Raw genomic sequence first — 26,239 nt, 5'->3', positions numbered from 1 at the left:
GGGCGAGCGGCTCGGTGGGAAGCGGCAGCCGCCGCTCCGCGCTTACCGGCGGGCGGCTTGCGGGGCTCTAACCGAGGTATTGAATTGGTGAGCCCCCCAAAAACAAAGCCTTATATTTTAATATCGATCAGCAGATATTTGATTTTTTTTTTTAAATCGTTTCTTTTCCTCGGGAAGCGTTGGGCGGCCGCGGGGCTAACGGCTGTCCCCGGCGGTTGGGCGGGTAGGGGCGCCGGTTGGGCGGGCAACCGGGAGGCTACTCGCCCGCTGTTGGGGGGCAAGGTGCCGGGCGGGGGGCGTTGCGGCTGAGCCCGGGGAGGGAAAGGGGGCGAGCGGTCCCTCTCCTTCCCCCTCTCTTCCCTCCGGCAGGTGTAAGTCAGCGACGCCGGCAGAGGCATGGCCCGTACCAAGCAGACGGCCCGCAAGTCCACCGGTGGCAAGGCGCCCCGCAAGCAGCTCGCCACCAAAGCCGCCCGTAAGAGCGCGCCCTCTACTGGCGGGGTGAAGAAGCCGCACCGTTACAGGTACGCAGCGCCGCGCACCGGCGGACACCGGCCGGTACCGGGAGCATAACCCCCCCCCCAACCTCCCCCCGCCGGGTCGATGCGGGGGGGGGAAAAACGGGAGGGGGGGAAATTCTCAATTCTCCCCGCCGGCACCGCGGTGGGGCTTGTCGCAAAAAAAAACCAAAAACAAAAACCCAAAACCACCATAAATTCCCAGTGCCGTCACCGATTCGCCATTTATCGTTAGCCCCTTCCCCGGGTTTTTCGGTTCTTAAAAAAAAAAATCAACGCCATGATGAACGCGGCTGTGCGATTTATTTTTTAAAATATTTTATTTTTTAAAAAATCGTTATTATTTTTTCACTTCTGTTTATTTAAATGCGGCAGCAGGGTCGCGCAAAGTTTATTGTTAGCGGCGTATCTTAATTGACTTGCGGGGTTCGATCCCTCCTCGGCGCCGTTCGGGCCCCCGGTGGCCGTGCAGAGGCGGGCATCCGCCGCCAGAGGGCGCCACGTGCCCGCCGGTGCGCTCGGTTCGGTCCCCAAAAACCGGCGCCGGTGCCACGGGGAGGGGGGGGGTAGGCAGGGGTGGGCCCAGGGTCTTGGTGGCACCCCTCTAATAACGGGGGGGTCCTTGCTCGGTACAGAAGTCGTGCTTCAGCTTGGAAGGTGATTTTGGGATGGAGGGATGTGTTCCATGGGGAGGGGACAGGGAGAGGGGAGGGGAAAGTGGATTGGGGACAAGAAGCCGGTTTGAAATGGCAAACTTGATCTAAAAGTCCATCACGGCAGGTGTGAGGCAGAGTTAATTGTCCAGGAGAAAGGTAACGAAGCTGGAGTAGGAAAATGCCAAGTTGCTGCAGAAATCAAGGTGGCGTCAGTTTCATGGGCAGACTTTGTGTCTGCGAAAGCACTTTGTTAATCTGAATTTGTCATTCTGACACCAAAACTAACACAAGGAACTATGCTAGGTTGTTTGTACTGCTATGATAATAGAAAAATACTAATTTTGTTAATTCTGTAGATTTTTGGTGTCATGTGTCAGTAGGGAAGAAGAGCCGGATTCTCCTTAAAATTAAGTTTGCTCTTCAGAAGGATACCTATTGCACAGCTGAACCAGCCAGCTCATGGCAGTGTTGGCATCAGTCAGCTAATGTGGGCTGCCCACCCCTTCTTCTGGCTAAGTTGGGGCCACCAGGGCCTCGTGTCTCTGAGGGGTCCCCCATTGAGACCAGTAGGGATTTGCAGGGATCCATGGTGAGAAAACAGCAACCCTTTGCCTGTGAAACTGGGTTTGTGCTGTAAACGTTGGGGCTCTTCTGCTGAAAACAGCACGTGTGTGGTGCTTAGTTTAATTTAGATGATCACAGAATGGTTTGGGTTGGAAGGAACCTTAAAGATTGTGAAGTTCCAACCCCTTGCCGTGGGCAGGGACACCTCCCACCAGACCAGGTTGCTCAAAGCCCCATCCAGCCTGGCCTTGAACCCCTCCAGGGATGGGGCATCCCAGGGGTGACAAACCCTTATATTTAAGGCGATGTAGAATGTCTTGAATACTAATTTTTTTTTTTCTTCTTTTAATGATTTAATTTCCAAGGCCGGGTACCGTGGCTCTGCGTGAAATCCGGCGCTACCAAAAGTCGACCGAACTTTTGATCCGCAAACTTCCCTTCCAGCGCCTGGTGCGTGAAATTGCTCAGGATTTCAAGACAGATCTGCGCTTCCAGAGCGCTGCCATCGGTGCTTTGCAGGTGAGCCTTACCCAGGGCATCCCCCCCCAAAAAAAACCTGGGGGGGCTGAAGGTGAGGGAGGGCTCCGCCTCCCCCTCTCCTCCCATTGGCCGGCCTGTTTCTAGGCTAAGCCCCAGCTCCTCCTGATTGCTGGGCTGCCGCGGTGGGCGTGGCCTCTCCCAGGAGGGAGCTGAGATTTGGGGGGATGCACCCCTCAACCTTGCATTGCTCAGAGGGGACCACAGGCAGAAATAACAGTGTCAGCTCTGCAGCTCCTCACAAAGGATATAAATATGGGCTCGCAGGGGTGTTGTGCCTTTTTTTTGGTGGTTTTTATTATTTTTTTTATTCTTTTTTAATACCTCCTGCCCCTCAAGTAGTTGCAGTGGATGGAACTATGCATCTTATGAAGATACTGGATGTAAATGTGTTTTCTCGAGCTTTGTTAGAGGCTTTGCCTCTGGAAGCCGTGCGGTCTGGGAGGAGAGCGCTGCCCTGCAAAGCTTGTTCTGGCGTGTGCAAATGGCGGTCTTGGTGTCCTCAAATGCTCTTTTGGGGAAAAAAAACCAACAGACCAAAACAGCTCGATAAGCCACATCTAAGCCCAGTTAAAGAAATAAGGGCTTTTGTATGACTCAGTCGATATTAAACACATTTTTTTAAAAATATATTAGTTAAATACCTTATTTAGAGTATATTGAGGGTGAAACATTGATTGCTCTTTCTGGCCCAAATTCTTGCATCTAAGTTAGGTCCACTCCAATACCGTGTTCTCATCACAGGAACGTTTCCCTCTTGCGATAGAAATAACACTCCTGATTAAAGAACAGTAAAGTCCTATCTTTAAGATTGTTTCAGAACCTGTTTGCAATCGTAGAATGTCTGATATTCAGGCGAAATTGTCTTTTTTTCTGGTTAATGGCTTCCTCTTGATAAGGGCCAAAGCATATGCCATGAGGTGCTATAAACTTGAGCACGTGCTTAGCTTCAAAAGGTGGCTGCCTGCGTTTGCAAAGTGTCTGCTTTTGGTTGTTTTTCTGTCTTCGCTGCTGTGAGCGAACGTGGTAGTTCTTAAATCCTGAGGTTTAACTATATGTCTCTTTGTCAGGAACTGCTGCTTAAAATTTAGTCAGTAGTTAATACATTTTTCAGAAGGTTGGTTTTGCATTAAGGAGGTGTTGGTTTAGAACTTGTTCCTGTACTATTCCTAGTGCTTCCTGCTTGTGTATTTGCAAAAAGAACTTTTAACCCCTTTAGTGCCATGTTGTTCGTGCCGTTACAGCTTATTTAAGTGTCTTAACTTCTCACTTGGTGCTTTAGCAAAACTCTGTTAGAGGAACTTAGGGTAGCTATATCCTACTGGATACAAAAAGACTTAATTACTACAGCAGATGAGGTCTGTAGTATTAGTATTTTTCATTCTTTGTATTAAATGCTCTGTGTTTTTAAACAGGAACTTTGAACTCAGTAGGTTGATTTTTGTGGTTCCTGGTAACGAAGTGGCTCACGCGAGCGTGGTTTGCTCTTGCATGTGTTTTAGAAAGATGGACCTCAGCCTCCTGTCTGTGGGCGAGCCCCATCATGCTGCTGTGGCCTGGTCTGATGTTGGCTGCCGAGATGCTTCCTAGAAGATTGCTAGGTGTTAGAATTCTTTATCAACCCAAAAACCTGTAAACGGTTACCATTCCTGGGCTTTGCTTTTTTTAGCGCTTGCCAATTTCGCCAGATGCTTAGTAGCTCTTACTATGGAAGAGGCAGCAACAAGTCACTCGAATAGTCTAATCCAGCCTTTAAAAAGAAGTTTCTAAAGAAACTGGCCTTTTGATAAGATAACCCGTTATTTTGTGAGAGTGCCATCAGAGTATTTGTCTGTGTTTTGGGGGCTATCTTTGCCAAATGGGAGTAGTACACAACTTTGACATAAAACATTATTTGGTGGTTTATAAGAAAATGGAGGCTTTTATTTTTTTGAGAATCTGAACCTTTTGTTGTTTGTGAGAAATAAAGGTAGAAGCCTAAATTTAACGCCACGTTATATTGTACTTTGAATTATTACTATTACTTTTTCCTCGTGCTCAGAGACTGAAAGTGTGTTTTTAACTCTTTTTTTTCTAGGAGGCAAGTGAAGCCTACTTGGTTGGCCTGTTTGAAGATACCAACCTGTGTGCTATCCATGCCAAACGTGTCACAATCATGCCAAAAGATATCCAGCTAGCGCGCCGCATACGTGGGGAGCGCGCCTAAACTTCACCGCGATGGGTTTGTCATTCTCGAAGCAAAATCTTCTTCCTGTTATTGGTAGTAATGAACGTTAGATATTTTTTCCATGGGGTTAAAAGGTACCTAAGTATATGGTTGCAAATGGAAAAATAGGGGACAGAATTGGGTATTGGCAAGTTTTTTCCCATTTTCATTTGTGTGTGGATTTTTACTATAAATGAGGGGGCATAAAACATCAATGCGGTCAAAAAAAAAAAGATATGTTTCGGTGAACAAGTTTCAACAATTCAACTTTATAAAAAAAGAAAATTATAAATAAACCTGTCAAATTTTTCTGGACAATGCCAGCATTTGGATTTTTTTAAACAAGTAAATTTCTTATCAATGGCAACTAAATGGTGTTTGTAGCATTTTTATCATACAGTAGATTCCATCCATTCACTATACTTTTCTAACTGAGTTGTCCTACATGCAAGTACATGTTTTTAATGTTGTCTGTCTTCTGTGCTGTTCCTGTAAGTTTGCTATTAAAATACATTAAATGATGCCTGCTTTTAGTCTTGATTTTTTTTTTTTTTTATTAGTACATATTTGATTAAAAATAATCAGCCATCCCTTTCCTTTTTCTCTTCAATATGTGGCCTAAATGCTTGGAGCAGCTCTAGGAAACACTGAGGATACTACCTTGGCTGAAGTAGTGTATGCGTGAAAGGTTGTTTTTTTTTTAGGGTATAAAACTTGTGTCTGCTGCAGGTGAAAGCAATTTTGGTGAGTATTTTGCTGGAGCTGGACTGAGCTCTCTAATCTACAGTACTAAGAAAAAAAAAAACAGGTTTGTTGCCATTTAGACTCCTTTCTTACTCGAATTAATGTTGAATTTGGAAGCATTTCTGATTTTCATGGTTCATTGGTATGCTATAAGCGGTGGGGTGTGGTGGTTTGGGCTTTTTTTGGTGTGTTTTGGGGGTTGGTGTTTTTTACCCCTCCCTTTTTTTTTAAAAAAAAAATAACCCCAACCCTTTTGCACCATGTAATCTGGTTTCTCGGTTTGTAGGTGTTCACTTCTTGGTTGACTACCTTTCTGTTTGTCACACCCTCTGGCATGATTGAGAGCTTAGTCCACATGTGATTAGTTTCAATTTGTACACTCTACTCACAAGACACTTTTGTACCATTTTTGTTACTTGCAATACTTCATAGAAGCAGTATTTAGGAGCCCACAACTAAAACTTAATTTATTTTTTTTTATATCCCCTCCTAATTGCTGCTAAAAGTTCCCGTGAAGAAATTTACTGCTGAAATTATGTTCTACAAAAACTTGGGTTTAATTTTTTTACCTGGAACTCGGCTAAGGATCCTGATGGACCAGTCTGGAAGTGAGTTACATGGTGTACTTTTTGATAGCTCTTGTGGATAATGAAATTAGTTACAGAGAAGAAAATATGTAGGCAGTGAACAGATTTCACCTCTGTGCTAAGACCCCCACGGAGCTTATTTGCTGTTAACTTCTTTCAAGAGGTTCTGAGTGAGCTCTGAGCACATGAGTGAATTTGTCTGAAGATTTCCAAAGAGGATTAATAGAGATGTATTATCTGCTTTGGTATCTTGAACGGAGAGCCAAAAATTATAGAATAAATCACATTATTCATAACTCGCTCGGCTCTAGTAATGGATGCTGTCTGCCAGGGTTGTGTGGAGTGAAGTCTATTTAAATGGAGTAGCTTGTCACAGAGAAAACTAATGCTAGATAAATGTGATCACATCCTTTGGTGCCAAGCAAATTCGTAGCTATCAATGAAAAATTAAGCAAGACTTGTCTTGGAGCATCCCCAACAACAGAAATATGAAGGGTGAGCAACTGAGGCTTACCTGATTTAAGGTGACACTTCTGTCTACTTGTTAACAACCCTGATAAACTTACTATGGATGCATTTCAATGTAATTAACTACTTGTTTTGTCCCGTACTTCAGAATTCTGTTTCATACATCAGTCAACAATGCTGCAACCACCTACACAAAAAGGTAACTAGATTGTGGGGTTTGTTTTGTTTAATAACCTGGAATTGAAGTATGGATAAAGAACTTAACTTTTTCATTATTAGGTATATTAGAAAAAGAATATTTTTTTTTTTTTCCCCTATAGCAATTCTGCTATTTCCTGGGCAATTCAGTTACAGCTGAGATTTTAAACACTAGAAACAAGTTGTGGTCATGTGGACATCCTCCTGGGGATGAGTTTATCTCTCCACCCCACAGAGTTAGATGTGACGTGGCTGCTTACTTGTTAGTGACAAGCACACTCAAGGGTTGAACATCTGTTCAAGGCACATCCTTGCATGTATGTCCACGTTTCAATTTCTGAACTGTTTTGTGAAGTCTTTTATAAAGTGTAGGTGATCAGCTGTTCTTTAGGTCTTTGTTTTAGATTTGCACATTAGCAACATTGACTTCCTATTTTCTCAAGAGTAAATACAAATTTTTATTGATTTTTTTTTTTTTTTTTTTTTTTTTCCTGAAGTTGGATGCTTTAGATTAGCAACACAAAAAGCAAGCTTGCCTCCTGGAGCTAAAAATTAACATACCTGGAAATAACTTCAGACACAGGACCAGTCTCTCTCGTGGGGCTGTATCAAATTCAACCGGTAGTTTGTGAGAGCTTGACTATAGCGTGGAGCTTCAACCCAGTATTTCAGGATTTGTTTAGAAAAGTAACTTGCTGAATATAAAGTAAGTAATATTGGTGTACCTATGGTTAAGTAACACATTGTTGAGCTGGGTTCACCCAGCCCTTTATCCCTTGGGGACCAGATTCATTAATGCCTGCTCTATGACAGGTTGTAGTACCTACTTGAAATTAGTGATGCCATTTTGCCCAGGAAGGAGAGTAAGTGCAACTATTTCTGTTCAACTGCTCACTCACAGTCTCTTACACAGGTGAATTTTTGGGGATGCGTGTTGTAATTGGGCTTGTTGTCTCAGGATGTGCATTCTTTGTCCTCTGACTTTCACGGTGGTTTATGACCGCTCAGTGATTCATTTGAATCCACTCAATGTGACCAAAACCAGTGCCTCTTTCTCACCTACTTCCTGTGCCAAAGTTTTTGGTCAGTTAGCCAAATAATTTGCCTCTGCATATCTGCTTGATCTGAAGTACTAAAGCAGGCAGGAGAGTAGGACTATCTATTTCTCTGGAGGGATACAGTCTGGATTTAAGGTATTGTGAAACTGAACCGAAACTTTTAGGCCTGTGCTACTGTTCTAATACCAGCTTCTCCTGCCTCTCTTGACGCTGTTTTATCTTCCAGAGCTTAATTTTAAATTCAATGTTCAGTGAAGTAAAGGTAGTGTTGAGATCAAATATGTTGATTGCGTTGTTTTATGCAATTTTGATTCTTCTATGTAACAAACACATGTGCAATTCTTCTTTGTCTTCATAATGTGTAAGGAGTTAAAAACACTTTTCATGTAACTTGACTTGAATTCAGAGGAGGAATTCTAGTGCCAGGGAAGTCTGTGGTGGTGGTGTTTTGGTTTGGGTTGGTTTGTTTTTTTTTCCCCTTGGTCCAGATCACCCTGTTGCTATTGGGGAGCTGTTTGGTCACCTTTTGTGTATTATTTCCATCATTGTGTGTAACGACTTATCATTAGTGCTGAGATTTTTTTTTGCACTAAGTGGATGTTGCGGACTTGTTTATGGCAGGTTTGCCTACAAACAGACAAGTATTTTGCTGAACAAAAAGCCACTGTTTAAGTATTTTCATATACTTAGGTGTTTGTTTTTTTTAATCTGAGGAGGCTTTGTTACCTTCTGACCTGGATAATGCGAAGGGGCTGTCTGGTTTCTGTTTGGTGGAGCTAATGTCACATAGTTGATAAAGGCAAAACATTGCTCTCAAAAAAACTCTCACAAACAATAAGAATTTACTACTTTTTATGTATGTTTTGGAAGGGTGTCTCAGCACAGCATGAGCCCTCTTTTGAGGGTTATATTTCAAAGCGGTGATTGCCTGGTTGGGGAAGCAGACACCCCTCATCATGGTGTCATGTTGTTGGACAGCTATTACTCGAGGTGCATCCCTCTCCTGCCACCCAGGTGAGAATGAAGTAGTTGGGCCAGGAGAGTTCTGTTGTGTGGCCAAATATCTACTCCAGATGAGACGAGTTCAGGTGACACTTCAGGAGCTGCAAATGGAGGAGTAGGATTGAGGAGGGACATGCAGGTAAAGGATATGTCTTTTTCTTCTCTTGCCATTGTAGCTGACTTTCTCGCTGGACAGAATTATGACCTATTTCAAAGGGAATTTCTGCATAGAAAGTTGGTTTCTGGGTGTTCTCACAGAGGCAGCTGTTATACATGTGGGTTTTCTCTGATTCATACCACCCCTTCCCATCTTCCGTGGCCCATACATGAGGATATTAATAAAATTTAAAATAATAAGAGTACAATAATCACAAAACAAACCCCAAAACCATCTACAAATCTGATGCTTATAGTAGACAGATGCTGCTTTTATCCAAGAATTTTCTGTGTGTGCCTGGCAGTAATGGAATACTTCTGAATAAATGGGGAAAGACAGCCTGAATTACAGCTGTGTGAGGGGCGTTTTGGTTGCCTCCTGCCTATCATCCCTGGGGGTGTTACCTGTTACATGTTCACAATTACAAATAAATACATGAGAAATTATTTATTTAAAATGAAGAGTGTGAGGAAATGCCTGCAAAATGCTGAGGCTTAGGGATGCTCTCAGTTGCAGCGTGCCTGGACAGAATGGTGATGCTATCCCTTCCCAGCAGCAAGGAAAGTCCAGGCACTTGGATAAAATCCCACAAAAGATGAGGTTGGGGGTCAAAGGCAGGTATTGGGGGGTGTGTGCTCTCCAAGTGGGCATCACAGTCACTGTGGTGTGGGGAAATGAGCCTAGATTTCTGTCCGTCTCTCTTGATAATGCATTTGTAGGTTGACACATAGGATGGATTCTCTGCATTGTTGTCCCCTGCCAACAGCATCCCCTTCATCTCCTCGTGCAGGCATCCCATGGCACCCAGCGGGATCTCTAACAGTAGGGGTGCTTTATGTTACTAGAGGCTCCTCTGAAGTCAGAAGCATTTAAGGAAAAAATAAAAAGTAAAGCCTGAAAATGAGACCACACTTCCCTCACTCCCCCCAAAATGTGTTTCTGTGGCTCTGGAAACCACTTATCTCTGCTGCTAGTTTGGGGGCTCTAGGTTCTTGTCCCCCTCCCTTGGTGAGAGCTTGTTCTTGCCGCCTCCTTGTATGATGTTTGTGTAGATGCTGCTTTATGGAAGCGTCCCAAGTAAAATCCAACTGGAACATACATGTCCTGCGGTGACTGCAGGATAATTCCATATGCCTCCGTGATAAATGTTAACCCTTGGCTTGGCCCCCACCACCCTTTGCTCAGGAACAATTGGGCCGGTTGATGCCCTCTCCTGCTAACTTAGATTTGCAAGAGATTTTTTCAAGTTCAAGCGCTTTTGAGTTTTTCTTTGCGTCTGTTGGTGAGGGGGCATAATTATCTCTTCTGCCTTTGCCTCGTGGACTGCTGTGAGGAGAGGACAGGCTGAGACGAGGCAGCAGCCATCAGGTGAGGGATGCTCCCTTCTTTCCCCAGGACTGGAGGAGGAGGAGGAAGGCCCCGAGTAATTGCATTTACAGCCTCCTGTGTAAATGCATCATTGCCTGGCAGCCGAGACCCTGCCAAGCAGCCTGTGGGTGGGATGGCTGCCAGGTGAACACATGGGCATGGATGCCTGCCACGAGGAACTGTGGACGGGCAGGATGGGCGTCCCAGCTGGGTGCCATCCCCAGGACAGGTTGAGGCTGAGGAGCTGTGTGTTGTCCCTCCATCTCCAGGCTGGAGCGACTTCAAGCCATCTCCGTGCCTGCTAATTTGACACATGGGAGGGTTGCCAGGCTGAGACGCGTGTAGCCCTGAGACCTCAGGCTTTGGCTTAGCTGTGGAGCGGGCAGGGAGTTGGCAAACAACCACACAAGCTTCTCCGTGCCCATGCCTTTGCCCAGAGGGGCTGTCTCCATGGGCTTTTTCTTTGTGCCTCCTTCCACCTGCACCTTGCTGGGGATGAGGGCGCAGGCTGGAGAAGGTGGGCAGAGGAGGGGGCACTTCTACAGCAGCTCTGGGGTGTGTGGGCAAGTGTACAGAGCACAGGGGTTGCCAGGCTGATGCCAGCACCACTCTCCCAGGAGGACAGGGTGAAAATCTCAGGTGTTTCCTCAGACATATCGCACCAGCCCAGGGAAAGCATTACATGATGTGTAGACCTTCAATTGTTGTTGTTGGTTCCCTCCAGCCCTGTCTCTTCAGGTATCCCTGTGCCAAAAATGAGCAAAAGGATTTTCCTTTGCCTAAGCTGTTGAGGAAGAGAGACTTATTTTCTTTCGGTGAATTGGGGTTTAGGGTTTTTTTTGGTGGTGCTAGCCCCGTCCCTGTGACAAATGTGCATCCTTCTACCCTTCCATTCCCTGGTACACAAAATGCTTTAAATTGATAGTTACTTGCTCTTGCTTTGAAGTTCCAGAGCTGGCTCTTTGATATAACTGCCAGCTCTGCTGCCCAGCCCAGACACAGTAAAGTTAAGAGATGTTTCTGTCTGGTGTCAGCTTGAAGCCTTGCAGACACTGAATCCCTCTAGAGGAGGGCACATCTGTTCAGGAATCTGATCTCATTTCTGCCTTATAGATTCTCCAACTAAATGGACCATTTGCCTTTCATGAAAGTAATTGCTTCCAATGCTGGGGAAAAAAAAAAAAAGAAGCCAAAGCCACAGACGGTGTCTAACCTCGCTAGTGTTTATTCAATAAATTAATAAAATAAACACTAACGGAGTAGCGTTCAGGTTCACAGCAGTGCAGTAATGTATTGTTTAAGAATGGTGGCTATTGCTAGCAGAGCACACCACGCAGCAGCCACTCTCTGTAACGTAAAAAAAATCTGTCTACGGGCACAGAGAGCGGTTATAATGCACCCACGAGCATCGTGGAGCTGGGCTGTGACAGCTTCATGGAAGCACATCTGTCCCCTGCCATGCTGGCAAGGGGCTGCTCTGGTTCTGCTGCTGCTGGCACTGAATCATAGAATGGTTCAGGTTGGAAGGGACCTTAAAGATCATCCGGTTCCAACCCCCTGCCCTGGGCAGGGACACCTCCCACCAGACCAGGTTGCTCAAAGCCCCATCCAGCCTGGCCTTGAACCCCTCCAGGGATGGGGCAGCCACAGCTTCTCTGAGCAACCTGTTCCAGTGTCTTACTGCCCTCACAGGAAAGAATTTCTTTCTAAGATCTCATCTAAATCTCCCCTCTTTCAGTTTAAAACCGTTACCCCTCGTCCTATTGCTGCACTCCCTAATAATTCACCCCTCTGGTACATGAGATCCTGTAAAAGACAATGCTAATACCAGGGGGCTGATGACCTTGGCACAATGTTCCAGAAGCTGCTCTGACCTGGCTGTTGTGCAGGTGGGGAATGTTCTCCCAGGATGGAAAGCAGCAAGCTTGTGGTCCTGAACAGGGGGAAACCCAGGTCACTCAAAGCCTGTGCCGATGTGACTTCTGTGCTCTTTCTAAAAATAAATGCATCATTACATTCTTGCCATAAAGCTTCTTCCCTTCCCTGCTACATCACCCTGCCCGAAAAGAGCATCAGGTACACCTTTCCCTGTCTACAGCCTCCCCCTCCTGCCAGGTCTTGGGCCTGCAACAACTGCAGGTGGCCAAGAGAAGCCCACCCGTGGCTTGCACAGCATCAAAACATCACCTGGCTCCTAGAAAATACCTGGAGGGATGGTGCAGACTGTGTCTGTGCTTCCTGAGCTTCAAAATCCTGGTTTATATTAGTGTTTCTCCGCTCGTTTTTCTTGATATCTGTCTCCCCATCCCATCCGTGCTGCTCTTTTTCCCAGGAACAGCTCAGGCAGGCGCTGCCAGGAGGGAGAAATATTGGACACCGTCTGGAGCTTGCTTTTAAGCAAGGCAAACAGGGAGCAGGCAAGGTCCACAGTAAGCAGTTTGGCACTGCCTAGAACTGCCTTTATTTAGCACCACCGCGCTGCTGTCATCCTCAGGATGTAGCCTGGCACTACCTGCTGCTTCGGTTGGTTTAATTATGGTACGTTGGGCCTGAGAGGCTGCTGCTTTTGCAGCAGTCATGTGAAGATTCACACAGTACCTGTTGCTATAGCCCATGGGTGCTGGGAGCTGCTGGACTGAGGTGCCACATCTCAGCTCCCGAGTAAAGCTTGGTAAGATGCTGAGATATAGCTGTGGGGTGGAGGCAGCCAAAATAGTCTTGAGATCCCACCTGGTGTGCTGTGTCCGGCTCTGGAGTCCTCAGTACAGGAAGGACATGGAGCTGTTGGAGCGGGTCCAGAGGAGGCCATGGAGATGCTGTGAGGGCTGGAGCACCTCTGCTGTGAGGACAGGCTGAGAGAGTTGGGGGTGTTCAGCCTGGAGAAGGGAAGGCTCCGGGGAGACCTTAGAGCCCCTTCCAGTCCCTAAAGGGGCTATAGGAGAGATAGGGAGGGACTCATGATCACGGAGTGGAGTGAAAAGATGAGGGTAGTGGTTTTGAAATGAAAGAGGGGAGATTTAGATGAGATCTCAGGAAGAAATTCTTTACCCTGAGGGTGGTGAGACACTGGAACAGGTTGCCCAGAGAAGCTGTGGCTGCCCCATCCCTGGAGGGGTTCAAAGCCAGGCTGGATGGGGCTTGGAGCAACCTGGTCTGGTGGGAGGTGTCCCTGCCCATGGCAGGGGGTTGGAACTTGATGATCTTTAAGGTTCCTTCCAACCCAAACCATTCTATGATTCTCTAAGTCTCTACCCATGAGTACTTACACACATTACAGTTGTGACTAGTGCTTCACGGGTTGTTGGAACCATTTTTGTATCAAATAAACCCAGAACCAAGCACAGCAAACCACAGGGTTGAGCACAAGTGTGGCGGAGCTGCAAACAAGCAGAAGATGCGAACCAGGGAAGAGCTGGCCTGAGATGGGGTCAGCAGTGGGGAGACAGACACTGTGAACCCAGGACCAGGCTTTTCCTTGCTGGTCTTGCCCCAAGAAAGACTTTCTCAATGCCTTTGGGCAAGTTACATCACTCTGGACTTCCCTTTTCTTGCCTTAAAATGAGGTTGCTGCTTTTATGCTTTTGCAGCAGTGCTGAGAGGACTCTGACTGTTTGCAGTGTGCTCCAAAGAGCCACCAACTGCAAACTTATCCTGGAGGTGAAGGCTTTAGCCCCCAAAACACATTCTCTTCCTATTGCAGGTCCCGTGGAAGCTGGAATAGGTGCCCTGAGCAGGAGTTCAGGTGGGACCGCCGGGGAGGTCTCTCCCAGGTGGCTTGGTGAGGAGAGCTCTGATGGAGATCTGCTTTCAGCAACGTTGCTGCACTCCCTGCTGCTCCAAATGCTAGACTAGATGTTAATAATGAAATCGTTACATTCCTGAGCAGATTCAAACAGCAGGGAATACACCCACCTTATTTAAACACAGCTAAATAAGCATATTTTATTTTATGAAGTGTCTTAATGCTCTTTTGACGTGAGATGTGTCCTCGGCGTCACTTGTGTTGGTTCCTGTGTCTCTGCTGAGTAAAGGGCTATGCAGTGTGGACATTAGTGGCCAAAATGTTATTCTTCGTTTTTTTTTTAATGAGGAACCAATATCTTTGGCTGAGGGTTTTGGCTCCACTTTGTGACTGCAATCAGCCAGCGACAGTTGAAGATTATGACATCAAAATATATTTTTTAACTACAGTTAATTGATTCTCACGGGAAATTAGTGTGCAATGGGCCATTCACTCTCTATTTATCACTGCTCTTCGCTAAACGAATCCAGCTCTGCTGTCTGCTGCTGGGATGGGAGAATCTCCTCCTGCCTCGGTGATGCCGGGCTTTGATTTTTGGAAGCCAGATGCTGACCCCAGCCAGGGCAGGCAGCAGCCACCCAGCTCTGCCGACACCACAGGAGGACAAACACTGCTGGATGGTGCCAGTTATTCCCTGGATGCTGTTGGGGCACGTTACATCACTCTGGATTGCCTTTTTCTTCTCCTAAAAGTGAGGTTGCTGCTTTTATGCCCTTGGAGTGATGCACGTGTTATTCCATGGACCCCTGCATCCCTGTATTTCTTACTGTGGCTTTCTTTTTCCTGCCTCAGCGTGGCTCCGTCTGGGAAGCCAGAGCCACATGCGTGTCTCGGGGCTATACATCAGAACCAGGCTTTCTGCGGCCGTGGCTCAGCAATAAACAAGGAGGAGAGGGTGGTCCCCGCTTGGCTGGTAGGTTAAGCAGATGTTGGGTACCCGGGCCTCATTTCAGGCAGGCAGAAAAGAAGAGGAAGGAAAGGGGAGCGATTTTCCTCTCCTCCCTGGCAGCCAGCGATGCCCTTGCAAACCTTCTGCCTTTGCCACGCCAGCCGGCAAATTCGGCGTGAGCAGCTGTTCTTGGGCTGGATTGCAGGGAGGCTGCCTCCCAGGGTATTTGGGGAGCTGGCTCCAGCTGCCCAGATGGAAAAGGCTAAAAGGATGCTTCAGAGCCACTGAAGAAATGCTGAAAGAATATGCTGGAAGCTTGGGGGGGGGGTTATCGGGCTATGTCACATCTGAGCTGACCGCTTTAACTCTCCTCTGTATTTCTTTCTTACAGAAGCAGCTCAATTTTTCATAACTACCCCACGTGAAAGCCTTATTATTATCTGCTGTTATTATTCTCCAAGGTTACACGGCATCTCTGTGGCAGAAAAGCAGCCCTAAGGGTGAGCTGAGCCATCTTGGTCCCGTTTTCACGTCCCTCCAGACACCTGTGCCCTCATGCACAGGCATCATCAGCAGGGAAATCTCCCACGTAACAGGGATTTCTAGGTAAAAAGCAAGGACTAATTAATGTGTAAATGTGCTTTAGTTAATTAAGGAGACTATAAGTACCACTCTACCCGGGGTGGACGCAGTTAAGATGAGCTAAGAGGTCAGCCTTCAGATTAATCCCCCCCCTTCCCGCCTTCATCTATGCAAACAGGGGTTAAAATAACCCAAATAACCCCTCGTGTTCCTGTTTAAGTGGCCTTAACTTCACGAATGACTTCTATGTAGGTACAAGAAAGACAGCAGTCAAAGTTATAGCTGATGGCTATTTGGAGAGCGGAGCATCCATGCGGCAAGCTGGTAAATTCGGAGTATTTGGAGGAAGAAAACAGAAGGGCAGCGGTGCCCTTTTCAAGCTGTTCCAGAATAAATCCATCCCTGAGCAGAACTTGCTTTAATCCACGTGCTTCATCAGGAAAAATTTCCTGTCGTCAGCAGCAGGATGGTCACCACAAGGATGGTCGTTGTAAAAAGCCATCTCAAGGCTGTGCATTTCACAAGATGCTGTGGGAGTGACAGTCACTGGGCTGGTTTCCTCCCCTTGGCCACTGAAAAAAAAATCAAAGAGCATCAGGTGGAAGCTGTTTTGGGTAAATGCTTCAACTTCTCATCATGTTGAATGGTTTCTGCTGTTCTAAGGTTTCTCCTTAGTCCTACATCCATGTAGAAGATCCGGTCAATGAGGCTACGTGGCTTCACTGGGCATGAATTTAGACCCCAACGAAGGAGGCAACGGCTCTCTCACCTTCAATTTATTTCAGAAAAGAATAAACATTTTTCAAGCTGAGCAAGAAGGAAAAAAAAAAAAATCCCAACCCCCTCTTTGATCGATTACTTTGCTAAAGTGGTTGCAAATTGCTCCGTTACGCATCTGCTCTGGGACCAGCGATACTGAGGAATTTCGTGAGGAGTTGAGGTCAGTGATTTGGTGTGGATGGGGGCACTTGGGGTGATTTTTGGTTCTTTTAGCAATAAGACAAAAAGAATTGGGGGTAAAGGACTCACGTGGGAGGAAAGCTGCTGGGAGGCAGAGTGAGGGTGCCTGCTTGCAGGAAAAAAAAGGTTATTTAACAGAACGCAGGGCTCTATTTCCAAAAGTGCGGAATAACTTGAGGTCAGGGGGAGGTTTTTGCAGGATCTTGCCCCCTTGGCAGTGAAGGGATGAGGGTGTGATTTTTGGGTCTGAGGAGGAGAAACCAAGGGTGTTTGTTTAGCAGATGTGCTGAGGTTGCCCAGCAGTGTGAAAGCTGGATCCCTTCTTCTGAGCCAGTCACACCAAGTGGAAACAAGAGGCTGAGGTTTATGGCTGATGTGCATCTGAGACAAATCAAAGGAAAGAATATTTAGCTTGCCTGAGTGTGACAGGGAGCATGCTGAGTCTTCTGTGGGGGAGCACAGCCAAGGTGTGGGGGGGTGGCAGGTCCTGGTGGACAAGGACTGATAGCTTGGTGGGACAGAGCTGGAAAGGAAAGCTAGATGTCACCCCAGGGGTCTGTGGTCCCCTTCAGGGACCTCCACTTGCACTGTGCTGATGGCCTTCCAGCTCCTTCCCCATCCCACCTCCCTCCTGCGGCAGAAGTTGGCTGTATAAAAGGACAGGATTTTTGGAGATGAGATGAAAATGGTCTTTTCTTTTCTTCCGTCTGTGTTTGCTTGCTCGGTCAGAATTCCTAAGTCAGAATTCAGGACACAGCTGCTCTCCCTCCCCCCCCCCCCTTGTTGTTTAGATTTGTATCAGACATTCAAATAACCAGCCCCTAGAGCTCACACTTCCGCGCTACCCCCCCCCCCCCCCCCCCCCCCCCAATTTCCCTGCGTTGTGATTTGGATTTTCCTACCCCTTGGCCTGTGAAATTTCCTGCCTCGGGCACCACTTGGATTTACACGTGAGGCAAAGGCTGGCAGGGGTTGATGAGAAGCACGGCAGCCACGCAAAGGGGATAGTGTTTGTATAAAGCTGCCAGAAATGACAGCGGAGCAGGCAGCTGGACAGGAGGGATGGCTCTGCAGCCTGATCCCGCTGTGCTGGGCCAGATTTGGGGTGGAAATGGGATGGGGAAAACCATCTCTTCTCGGGCAAGTTGCTAGAGGAGCAGCAGAAACTCCTGTGCGAGCTGAGCCAGGCAGAAAGAAGCATTGCTGTGTCCATTTTAGGATTTTGTGCTGCTGCTTCTCACCATCCCATCCAAATACATCCCTTTAATGGATGTTGCTCAAGAGGAAGCACATACACTCTCCTGTGAGAGGGTGCCTGTGCCCATAAGCCTGGTTTCCCAACGCTATAAGCTGGTCCTATAAAAGATGTTTCCTCTCCTTAATAACTCGGTGCTGTGGCTATAACAACACTTTCCCAATGTCATATTTTTCACTGTGACTCCAGTCCCCCCTCTTTTTTCCCCACCCAGGGCGACAAAGATGGTGAGAGGTCTGGAGAATAAGTCTTATGAGGAGAGGCTGAGGGAACTGGGGTTATTCAGCCTGGAGAAGAGGAGGCTGAGGGGAGACCTTATTGCTCTCTACAACTACCTGAAAGGAGGGTGTAGAGAGATGGGGGTCGGTCTCTTTTCTCAAGTCACAGGCGACAGGACAAGAGGAAGAATGGGCTGCCCAGGGAGGTGATTGAGGCACCATCCCTGGAGGTGTTCAAAAGACAGGTTGATGTAGTGCTGGGAGGTATGGTTTAGTGATGATGCTTCTTGTTTGTTGTGTGGGTGTCTATTCTTGTCAGTTAGGTTGACGGTTGGACAAGATGATCTTTAAGGTCCCTTCCAACCTAGAAGATTCTGTGATTCTGTGATTCTGTCCTGGCCAACGGGGCAAGCGAAGCCGAGCAGCTGAAATCTCCTGTCTCTCACTTCAGCCTACATCTATTTTTTTGCCATACCTTCCTTCCCTCTTGGCTGAGCTGTGACCCTCCCACTGCAGAAAGTCACCACCCAGAGCACACACACACACACACACACACCCTCACTTTATGCTCTTACAGTAAAGTGTGGCCAAGTATTTGCATGACGTCAGCTTTAATAAGCTACGTTTTCCGATGACACATCTAGTCTTGTCATCTTCCTGACAAATTAATGCTTCTGAAAAAAAAAACCCAACCTTTTTAACTAGCTAAAATGTTAACCGTTATTGCCCTACGGCTTATTAATTTTTTGGTGTACGGTAGCGACAGTGGGAAAACGCCAGGAAGCTGTAGGTATTAAGGCTTCTTCGCCTGTCAGGGTATTTAAGTCTTAGGTGCGGGACGTGGGTAATTTAAATAATTCCTATAGATTCCTCAGCTTCCCCTGACACACGTATGGGGGCAGGAGAAATCACTTGTACGAGTACGCTTAACGAACGAGCTGCCTAATGAAGGGCTTTCGTCTACGGGCATTAACCGTCTCCCGTGGAACAGATCTGGGGGAATAAGAAGGTGTCAGAGTTTCCTACTGTGACCTGCACCTTGGGCCATGACAGCATGAGAGATGCTCCCAACGTCACATCCACCTTCAGTCCCCAGTGAGACATAAAGGCCCCCGGGTGAAGCAAATCTGGCTGGGGAATAACAGGAATAAATTTAAAAAAAAAAAAAAAAAAAAAACCTACCAAACTCTCATGCCAAAAAAATGGGGTGGGGAAAAAAAAGAAAAAATTTAAAAAAAAAAAAAAAAAAAAAGCAAGCCCCTTTATAGCTTGATAGGAACAGGCTTATTTGACAAATCCCAATGAATTCTTTAATTTAGCAGCCTTGAGCAGGGGTCACAGCAGATGGCCACCAGCTCCTCCTGGCTTGCCACAAGCAATTAAAAAGGGCTCCAGCCTTTCTGCCCCTTGGGTTGGGATGGAGTTATTTGTCTGTGGACGGTTCTTCTCGACCCGTAAGTTGAGAAAGATGGAAGTTTGTGTCCCTCCTGGAGCAAAAAGGGGGAGGTGTTGGAATGAGGGTCCCCATGGGCTCACAGGGGATGGATGGCATAGCTGGTGGCTAACTTCTCACCGGGCTGTTGGGAGGGGGTTGTGTTGCTGGGGGTGGGCTGTAAACACACATCCTGGAGAACCTGGTCCACCTCTTGCCTGGGCTGTAGCACGTATGTGTTTGTCATCCCCATATCCAGGGCTCCTGACACCTCAGGTGGGATTTTTATCATGGATATGGGTTGTGAGTTCCCACCTATTTCCCCTCCCCTTTAATTAATTTCCCTGGAGCCTGTCTGGGCATCTCTCCCGTGAATGTTTCCTGGCTCCCCCACATGCGGGAAGCGGTTTTGGGGGATGTTGCGGAAATTCTTTGTCTCTGCTTCCTATCTCTTTTCCTGCTTGCCTCCCCCGCAACGCGCCTGCGCTGCTGGCTCCGACGGCCCCCTCTGCTCCTCCTTTTGGTTCATATCTGGTCGTTTATACTTTATAAAAATAGAAAGGGCTAGTTTTTACATAGCTGGTGACACCCCATGTGCTCAGGTGTGCCCAGGCACCCGGTGTGGTTGTCCCTGGCAAAGCTTTTGGCCAGGCTGGAGATCAGAGAGGCCCTTGGCCAGCAAAGTGTCCTCCCCTTTGGGTGGTGGGTTTGGGTGCAGGCTGAGGGCCTGACTTCTTCTTCTTCTACAGGGCTATAAATGGCTTTATTCCCACAAATCACAGGGGGCGGCAGGCTGCCAGAATCCTGTCCCTCTCTGACAGCATTGTGGCTTTTCCTCTGGTTTCCTTTGTTTGCAATGAAGTGGTCAATTATTAAAAAAACCCAACAAAACATCACAAAAAAAACCCCAAGAGAAATAAAATAACTTTCTGGACTTAGCTGGTGCTCTAGAAACAACCCTCGAGTGCCCGGCTCCATGTGGTGAACCTGAAGCCACAAAGAAAAGGCTGTGGCCAGCATTTTCCCCCCACCCCCCGTGCCCCTTTTTTGGCAGCTCAACCTGATTTGCATGATAAGCCCTATGCCTTCCTGAGCCAAAAAAAAAAATTTAAAAAAAGCCTTGAAAAGTGGGATCCCTCAGTGTCTCAGATGAATCTTTATAACCTCTGGGTGCTTCTGGGGCTGTTGACTCCTGCATCCTGGGCTCAGGTCCAGGTCTCTGCCTGCCCCCCCCCTCCCCACAGCCCCCAGGAGCCCTCCTCCCTGACCTCTAGTTGAGCTGTGGCTGCTCCCAGTTTTTGTCTCCTGCTGCAAAAAGAAATGAGGTCTCAGCCTCGACAATACGGTTTTAGGGTTGGGAGTTTTTTTTGTTGGTTTTTTTTTTTCATAAGCGCCAAATTCCTGGGGAAATGTGAGGGTTTTGTTTCCATGCGGCTTCCCGAGATTGTTCAAATAGTCACTTAAGCAGAGTAAGAGCAAGTTCCCCTGCTGGTAAGGTGGCCTTTAAAGAAAATGTCTTCCTTTTTGCTTAAGGTAAGGGAAAAACCTAATTTTTCCTCCTGCAGATGCCCCCCCCAGCCCGCTCCTGGGCATCACACTTGCCATGTTCCTCTATTGCCTTAACAGCAGCCAGGGCTGGCAGCTCTGGCTCAGGGATGGGGTGAAATGGGGTGGGACAAGGTGGGTGGGACAATTATATCTGAAATCTATGGCTTTTCCTTGTCAATTTTAATGAAAGAAAGGACTTAATCTTTCTTTTGCTCAGAAGAAGCTGCTGTGGGAGAAGCTACTCCTGGCCCTTGTGTCCTCAAAAGGGGAAAGGGCTGGAACTAAATTGCTTAGGTGGTAATTTGTAGTGCTAGAAAGTAGATTGGTGCTAAGCAGAAGGCATCTAGGCAGGGAAGAGGCTGGTGGCTGTGCTTACCTTGATGGTGATCAGGTAAGTCCATCTCTGGGCTGGAAAAAGATGGGTGCGTAGGTTGGTCCCATCCCATGAAGCCAGGAGAGAGGCACCAAGCGCTCCATTGGCTGCAACCTGCCCACTATCCTGTGGGCAAAACACTGGGAACCTGCTTGGGAATAAAATGAAAAAAAAATAAGGAAAGTAAGGTATATCACAAAGGATGTATTTGGCAACCTGATGGCACAGAGCAGTTTGGGTTTTATGGTTTATAATCCGGTAGTTATCATACTGTGGTAGAGGAGATGCTGCTGGGGCAAGGGCCGGTCCAGATCTTCTACCTCTGGCACCGATTTGTTCACCATGAAGTCACCCGAGCTTCTGTGTGAACAGGAGTGGGGTGGTCTCATGGCAAAGGGGTCTCATGGTGCCTTGGTGAGCCCTGGGCAAACTCTGCTCTGTGCCTCCACCAGCGCCACGGAGATGCTGGTGTCCTGGGGTGGGGGGGTCGCTAGGCTTGATATGATTTTAGAGCTTCCAAGTCCTCAGTTGGATTATTATTTCTTTTCTAAGCATTTAGCCAGTACCTGCAGCTTTCTGTAAGCCCAGAGCAGCCCACGGGAGGCTGAGCCCCAGGCATCTTCCTTTGCCAGGGGTCTTTCCCCTTTCTGTTCTCTATGTACCACAAAATACACATTAAAAGGGAATCAGGATGGATAAACTTTGCACCTTTAGGAGTGGACACAGGCAGTTTGGTAACTTCTCCCACCTACAGCTTTCCCGTGGGCTCTGGTGGGACTCCTGTCCCTCCTGCCACACCTCTTCACCCCCCCAGGCTTTCACTCGCCCCCGCAGCAGATGAGGAGATGGAGGCAGGGATGGCCAATACCTGCCGCCCCTGGACAAGTCCCATCCCGAGCCAGAAATATAATTTACAACTCCTAATTCTTTAACTATAGCCCCATCTAATGGTATGATCCCTGTAAGAGGCTGGTATTTGGCTGGATGTGACTCCCCCTCCGGAGCTGGGGGTGTTTCTCGCTGGCGTGAGGTGCCAGCAGCGCTGCTGGGACACAGCCAGGCTGCCAAATGCCTCTGGTCGGGGACACAGCAGCCCTGGCTGTGCCCCAGCCCCTTCCTTGCAGCCTCAGTATCCTCCCCCCTCCCTCCTTTCCCTTTTTATTCCTGTAAAAATGCAGCAGTGCCCACAGCTGCTTTGCTGGGGGCATGTTGGGCTCTGGGTCTGGTTGCCCAGGCAGGACACTCAGGAGCCAACGCAGGAGGCTGTTGGCAGCAGCCAGCTCTTCCAAAGGCTCCTCCAAGGTCTTCTGCTGGAGATTAATGGAGAGCATTTAATGGAAAGCCCTGCCAGCCCTTGTCTGGAGGGTCCCCTGTATGCACACAGGGCAGCAGCAGCACACGGGACACACCGTCCTGTTCCCCTGGGGCCAGGATGCTGCCACCATCCCAGGCAGATCTGTGGGGGCTCACCTGCAGGGGCTCAGCCCTTTCCAACGAGGAAAAATGGGCAGCAAACCCATGGAGTGGGCCCCTGGGCATCCAGCCTGCTCCCCCAGGGTGGCCTCCTCCTGAGGTGAACCCCTGTAGCCATGCGGAGCTACACGCTAACATCCTCCTGGTAACAGCAAGTTCACCTAATAGTGATTTTAAAAGAATAGTGATTTTAAGGGAGACCTTATTGCTCTCTACAACTACCTGCAAAGAGGGTGTAGAGAGGTGGGGGTCGGTCTCTTCTCTCAAGTCACAGGCGACAGGACAAGAGGAAATGGCCTCAAGTTGAGCCAGGGGAGGCTCAGGCTGGATATTAGGAAAAATTTTTTCACTGAAAGGGTTATCAGCCATTGGAATGGGCTGCCCAGGGAGGTGGTTGAGGCACCATCCCTGGAGGCGTTCAAAAGACGGGTTGATGTAGTGCTGGGAGGTATGGGTTAGTGATGGTGATGCTTCTTGTTTGTTGTGCGGGGGTCTATTTTTGTCAGTTAGGGTGACGGTTGGACAAGATGATCTTTAAGGTCCCTTCCAACCTAGAAGATTCTGTGATTCTGTGAATTTAAGCTCTTGCTAGGATTAAGGTATGAAACGCCATGACCAATGAGGGCTTGTTTTGTAAGGACCAGCTGCTGCCTGGAGGACAGGGTCCCGTGTCACTGAGCTTTGTGACTTGCTGGCTGAAGCATCGTGGAATCGTAGAATTCTCCATGCGTGAAGTTGTGCCCTGACCTCCTGTGTGACCTGGTCCCTGAGACAAGAGTTGCTGGTTCAGTCTGAGCCAGGAAGGTGGAGGTAGGGGAGCACACAGATTTTGGGAGGGAGATGGCATTATTGGGCATCATCCCTTTGGTGCTGGACCATGCACCATGGTGAGAGAGAACCCCATCTCTCCTGCAGCCCAACCCCAGCTCCAAGTTACACAATCCAGAGCCTTCTGGGGTTTTTTTCCCCTCTTCTTGGTCTTTACCCTTCTCTTGGCACTGGGGAAGGGGCTCCTCCTACAGCTGGGCCTGACCAGGCTGCTCTGGCATGGCTGTGGCTTGCTGGGCCACCACCCACCGAGCCAGTCAGGCTGGACGTGCCAGCAGGTCCCTGCTCCCCTAGGGTTTGGTGGCTGCTGCAAAAAGCTGGGGAAGGAAACCGGGCACACCTCCCACGGGCTGGCTACAAAAAGACTACCTGTAAAAATGAGTTTTGGCACAAGCATGGCCAGAGAGAGAGCCTTTGCCAAGGGAAAATATTGTCGCAAGGCTCTAGGAAAACAGCATTACTCATCTGGTGGGAACAACCCAGCCAGGTTGAGCAACCAGCATGGATTAATGGGGCACGGCTTTATCTCCAGCAGGCTGCCAGGGAGAGAAGGGTGTTCTTCCTTGGTGCAAGGCTTGAGGGTTTCCACTTCTCCACCAAGGGATGGGGAGTTTGCAGGGGGATGGTGGTGGTTTCAGGGTGCTGGGGATGCTCCTGGTGCTGGGCCAAGGGATGGGCACGGCTGAAATCAGCATTAAAACATTTCCCACCTCCTTCGTCCCGTCACCGGGCCTGTATCTGAAGTCACGTCCCCCAGCGCATGAAGCAAGCCAAGGTTTGCTTCGAGGTGTTTGTTTTTGTTGTAGACAGGAAAAATAGAAAAAAAAAAATCTCTGTTCTCTGCAAACCAGACCCAAATTTTACAAGCGTTCCATGAAGCTCTGCTACTTTGCTCTGCAATTTTGTTTGCGGGCTGCAAACAACTTTCTGGTGGCCTACAGCATGACGAGAAGAGCCAGAGAAATGGAATTTGAGTCAGTCAGTACCTGTTGAAGCCCCCCACTGCCAACCACAGCAGCGCTGCAGAGTAGAGAGACCTCACCTGCCATGTAGCAGCTTGGAGACCACTTTTTCTTCCCTGGCATGGAGCCTCCCCTCCGGCTCTGAGCATCCAAAGGACTCCAAAGGGTGTAGCTTTTCTCATTGTCATGCTGCAATGGGCATTAAATACCTTTGAGCAGCACCCCACAGATGGAAGGGGGTGGCCAGGTCCCTGAAGCCTGCAGATGTGGCAGCCAAACAAGGCAGAGGAAGAGGAGGAGCTATGGGACTTCAACCCAGAGGCCAGGAACAGGAGTCAAACAGGGCTGGGACAGATGAGAAGTCTTGAGCTGAATTTTTCCAGCTTCCCCTCGCAGTCTTTTCACTGCAAATATACCAGGGGATGGAAAGAAGAGGAGGGGGATTTCATATATCTATCTATATCTATCTGTGCTCTAGGCAATCCTGCTTTGGCAGGGGAGTTGGACTAGATGATCTCTAGAAGGTCCCTTCCAAGTCCAACAATTCCATGATCCTGTGATTGCAGGACCTGGTGCTCAAAAAAAACCCAGCAGCCTCCACATTGCTCTTTTTAGATTAATAAGGCTAATTATTGCCCTGAGCTGTTAGTCCAGAGAAGCAGCCACCACTTGGCTGCAGGATGGTTACCAACAGGTCCATGCAGCCCCTTTACAATTTCCAGTGGAACTGCATAAATAGGAGGAGGTTAAAGGGCTAAACCATCCCTTAGACCTCTCTTGACAGCAAACTACTGATTTTATGGCCCTGCTCTTTACATTTACCTCAAAGGTTGCATGGAGCTGCTCTAGATCACACAGCATTTGATCCGTGACTTACAAAGTGAAGGACAAGGCAGAGAGTGCTAAAAGCCAAGGGGTAAGGAAGGACAGTGAAGAGGACAGGCAAGGGTAGTATCATACAGCAGCCCTGTGGCGTAATTAGCAAATTGTTCTAATTGTGACCTTCTGGGGCTGTAGAGCCATGGAAGAAGACATCACCTTGGTACCTCCCACGCAACTGCCTCGAAAAAGAGGCTCCACACACAACACCCACGTTGATGCTACTTCTGAAAACAACATTTCTAACAAGGGTTTGTCCCTCTGATTACTTACTTTTCCTCAAAGGGCTGGTATATGCAGAACTGAGCTTCATCCACCTGATTGGGTTGCATCACCCAGATTTATCACCAGTGACTCGGTTCATTTCAGAAAGCCTTTAGGGTAACTCTCTTGTGGAAGTCATCAGCCACGAGGAGTACAGTGCTCCACTTTAATTAGAGAAAGGGGAATTTATACATGCATGAGACAGGTAAAAAAAGGTCCAGTTGGGGCAGGTTTGCTGCTGTAATTACTTTGGTTTTCAATAGGCTCACACATCTCACCTGAAACTGGTTTGTAGTGTACCCAGGCTATATGGTACATGGAATTTCTCAGCATCTTGCTTCTAATAACACAGCACTTGTTTTGGTCTCACTGGAGAGACTTCTGCTCCCCAGATGGGAGCTAGAAGCACCAGCTTGAGGCCACTGTCTGTGGAGTGCAGATGGACCACAGACCAAACTAGTGCAAAAAAGGCTACTTGCTAGTAGCAGGGAAGCAAAGGGTGATTTTGGCCAACAGAAACCTCAGCATAATTAGCCTTTTTTACCTCTAGGTTCATGCTTGTCTTGTTCAGTCCGAACCATGCATGGTCCTCCCTTTCCTTTTCACCTTTGGGGCCAAGGGCAGGCTCCTTTCTTCCAGCCATAAATTGCTTCTAACTTTTGGCTGCCCAGATCCAACCCTTCCTGCTACAGAAGATCAATTCCAAAAAAC

At 47.9% G+C, this 26,239-nt stretch overlaps 1 protein-coding gene across 1 annotated transcript; it reads left to right on the top strand.

Annotated features, from left to right (window-relative positions):
* Positions 1-340: 340 nt before the first annotated feature.
* Positions 341-5,009, top strand: H3F3A (H3 histone, family 3A). Its single transcript, XM_014950883.1, has 3 exons — positions 341-524; positions 2,104-2,257; positions 4,353-5,009. Exons 1-3 carry the CDS (start codon positions 397-399, stop codon positions 4,479-4,481), a joined length of 411 nt encoding a protein of 136 aa, XP_014806369.1. The 5' UTR covers positions 341-396; the 3' UTR covers positions 4,482-5,009.
* Positions 5,010-26,239: the final 21,230 nt, after the last annotated feature.

Source organism: Calidris pugnax, unplaced genomic scaffold (assembly GCF_001431845.1).
Source record: "Calidris pugnax isolate Ruff unplaced genomic scaffold, ASM143184v1 scaffold24, whole genome shotgun sequence".
NCBI classification, from domain to species: domain Eukaryota; kingdom Metazoa; phylum Chordata; class Aves; order Charadriiformes; family Scolopacidae; genus Calidris; species Calidris pugnax.
Note: the sequence above shows the minus strand (reverse complement) of the source record. Positions and strands in the feature narration are given on the sequence as shown.

Bases quoted from the DNA above. Each gene is read 5' to 3' on its own strand.
- H3F3A (XM_014950883.1), top strand. From the start codon at position 397: ATGGCCCGTACCAAGCAGACGGCCCGCAAGTCCACCGGTGGCAAGGCG. The intron at 525-2,103 runs GTACGCAGCGCC...TTAATTTCCAAG, and splicing joins AAGAAGCCGCACCGTTACAG to GCCGGGTACCGTGGCTCTGC. The intron at 2,258-4,352 runs GTGAGCCTTACC...TTTTTTTTCTAG, and splicing joins CTGCCATCGGTGCTTTGCAG to GAGGCAAGTGAAGCCTACTT.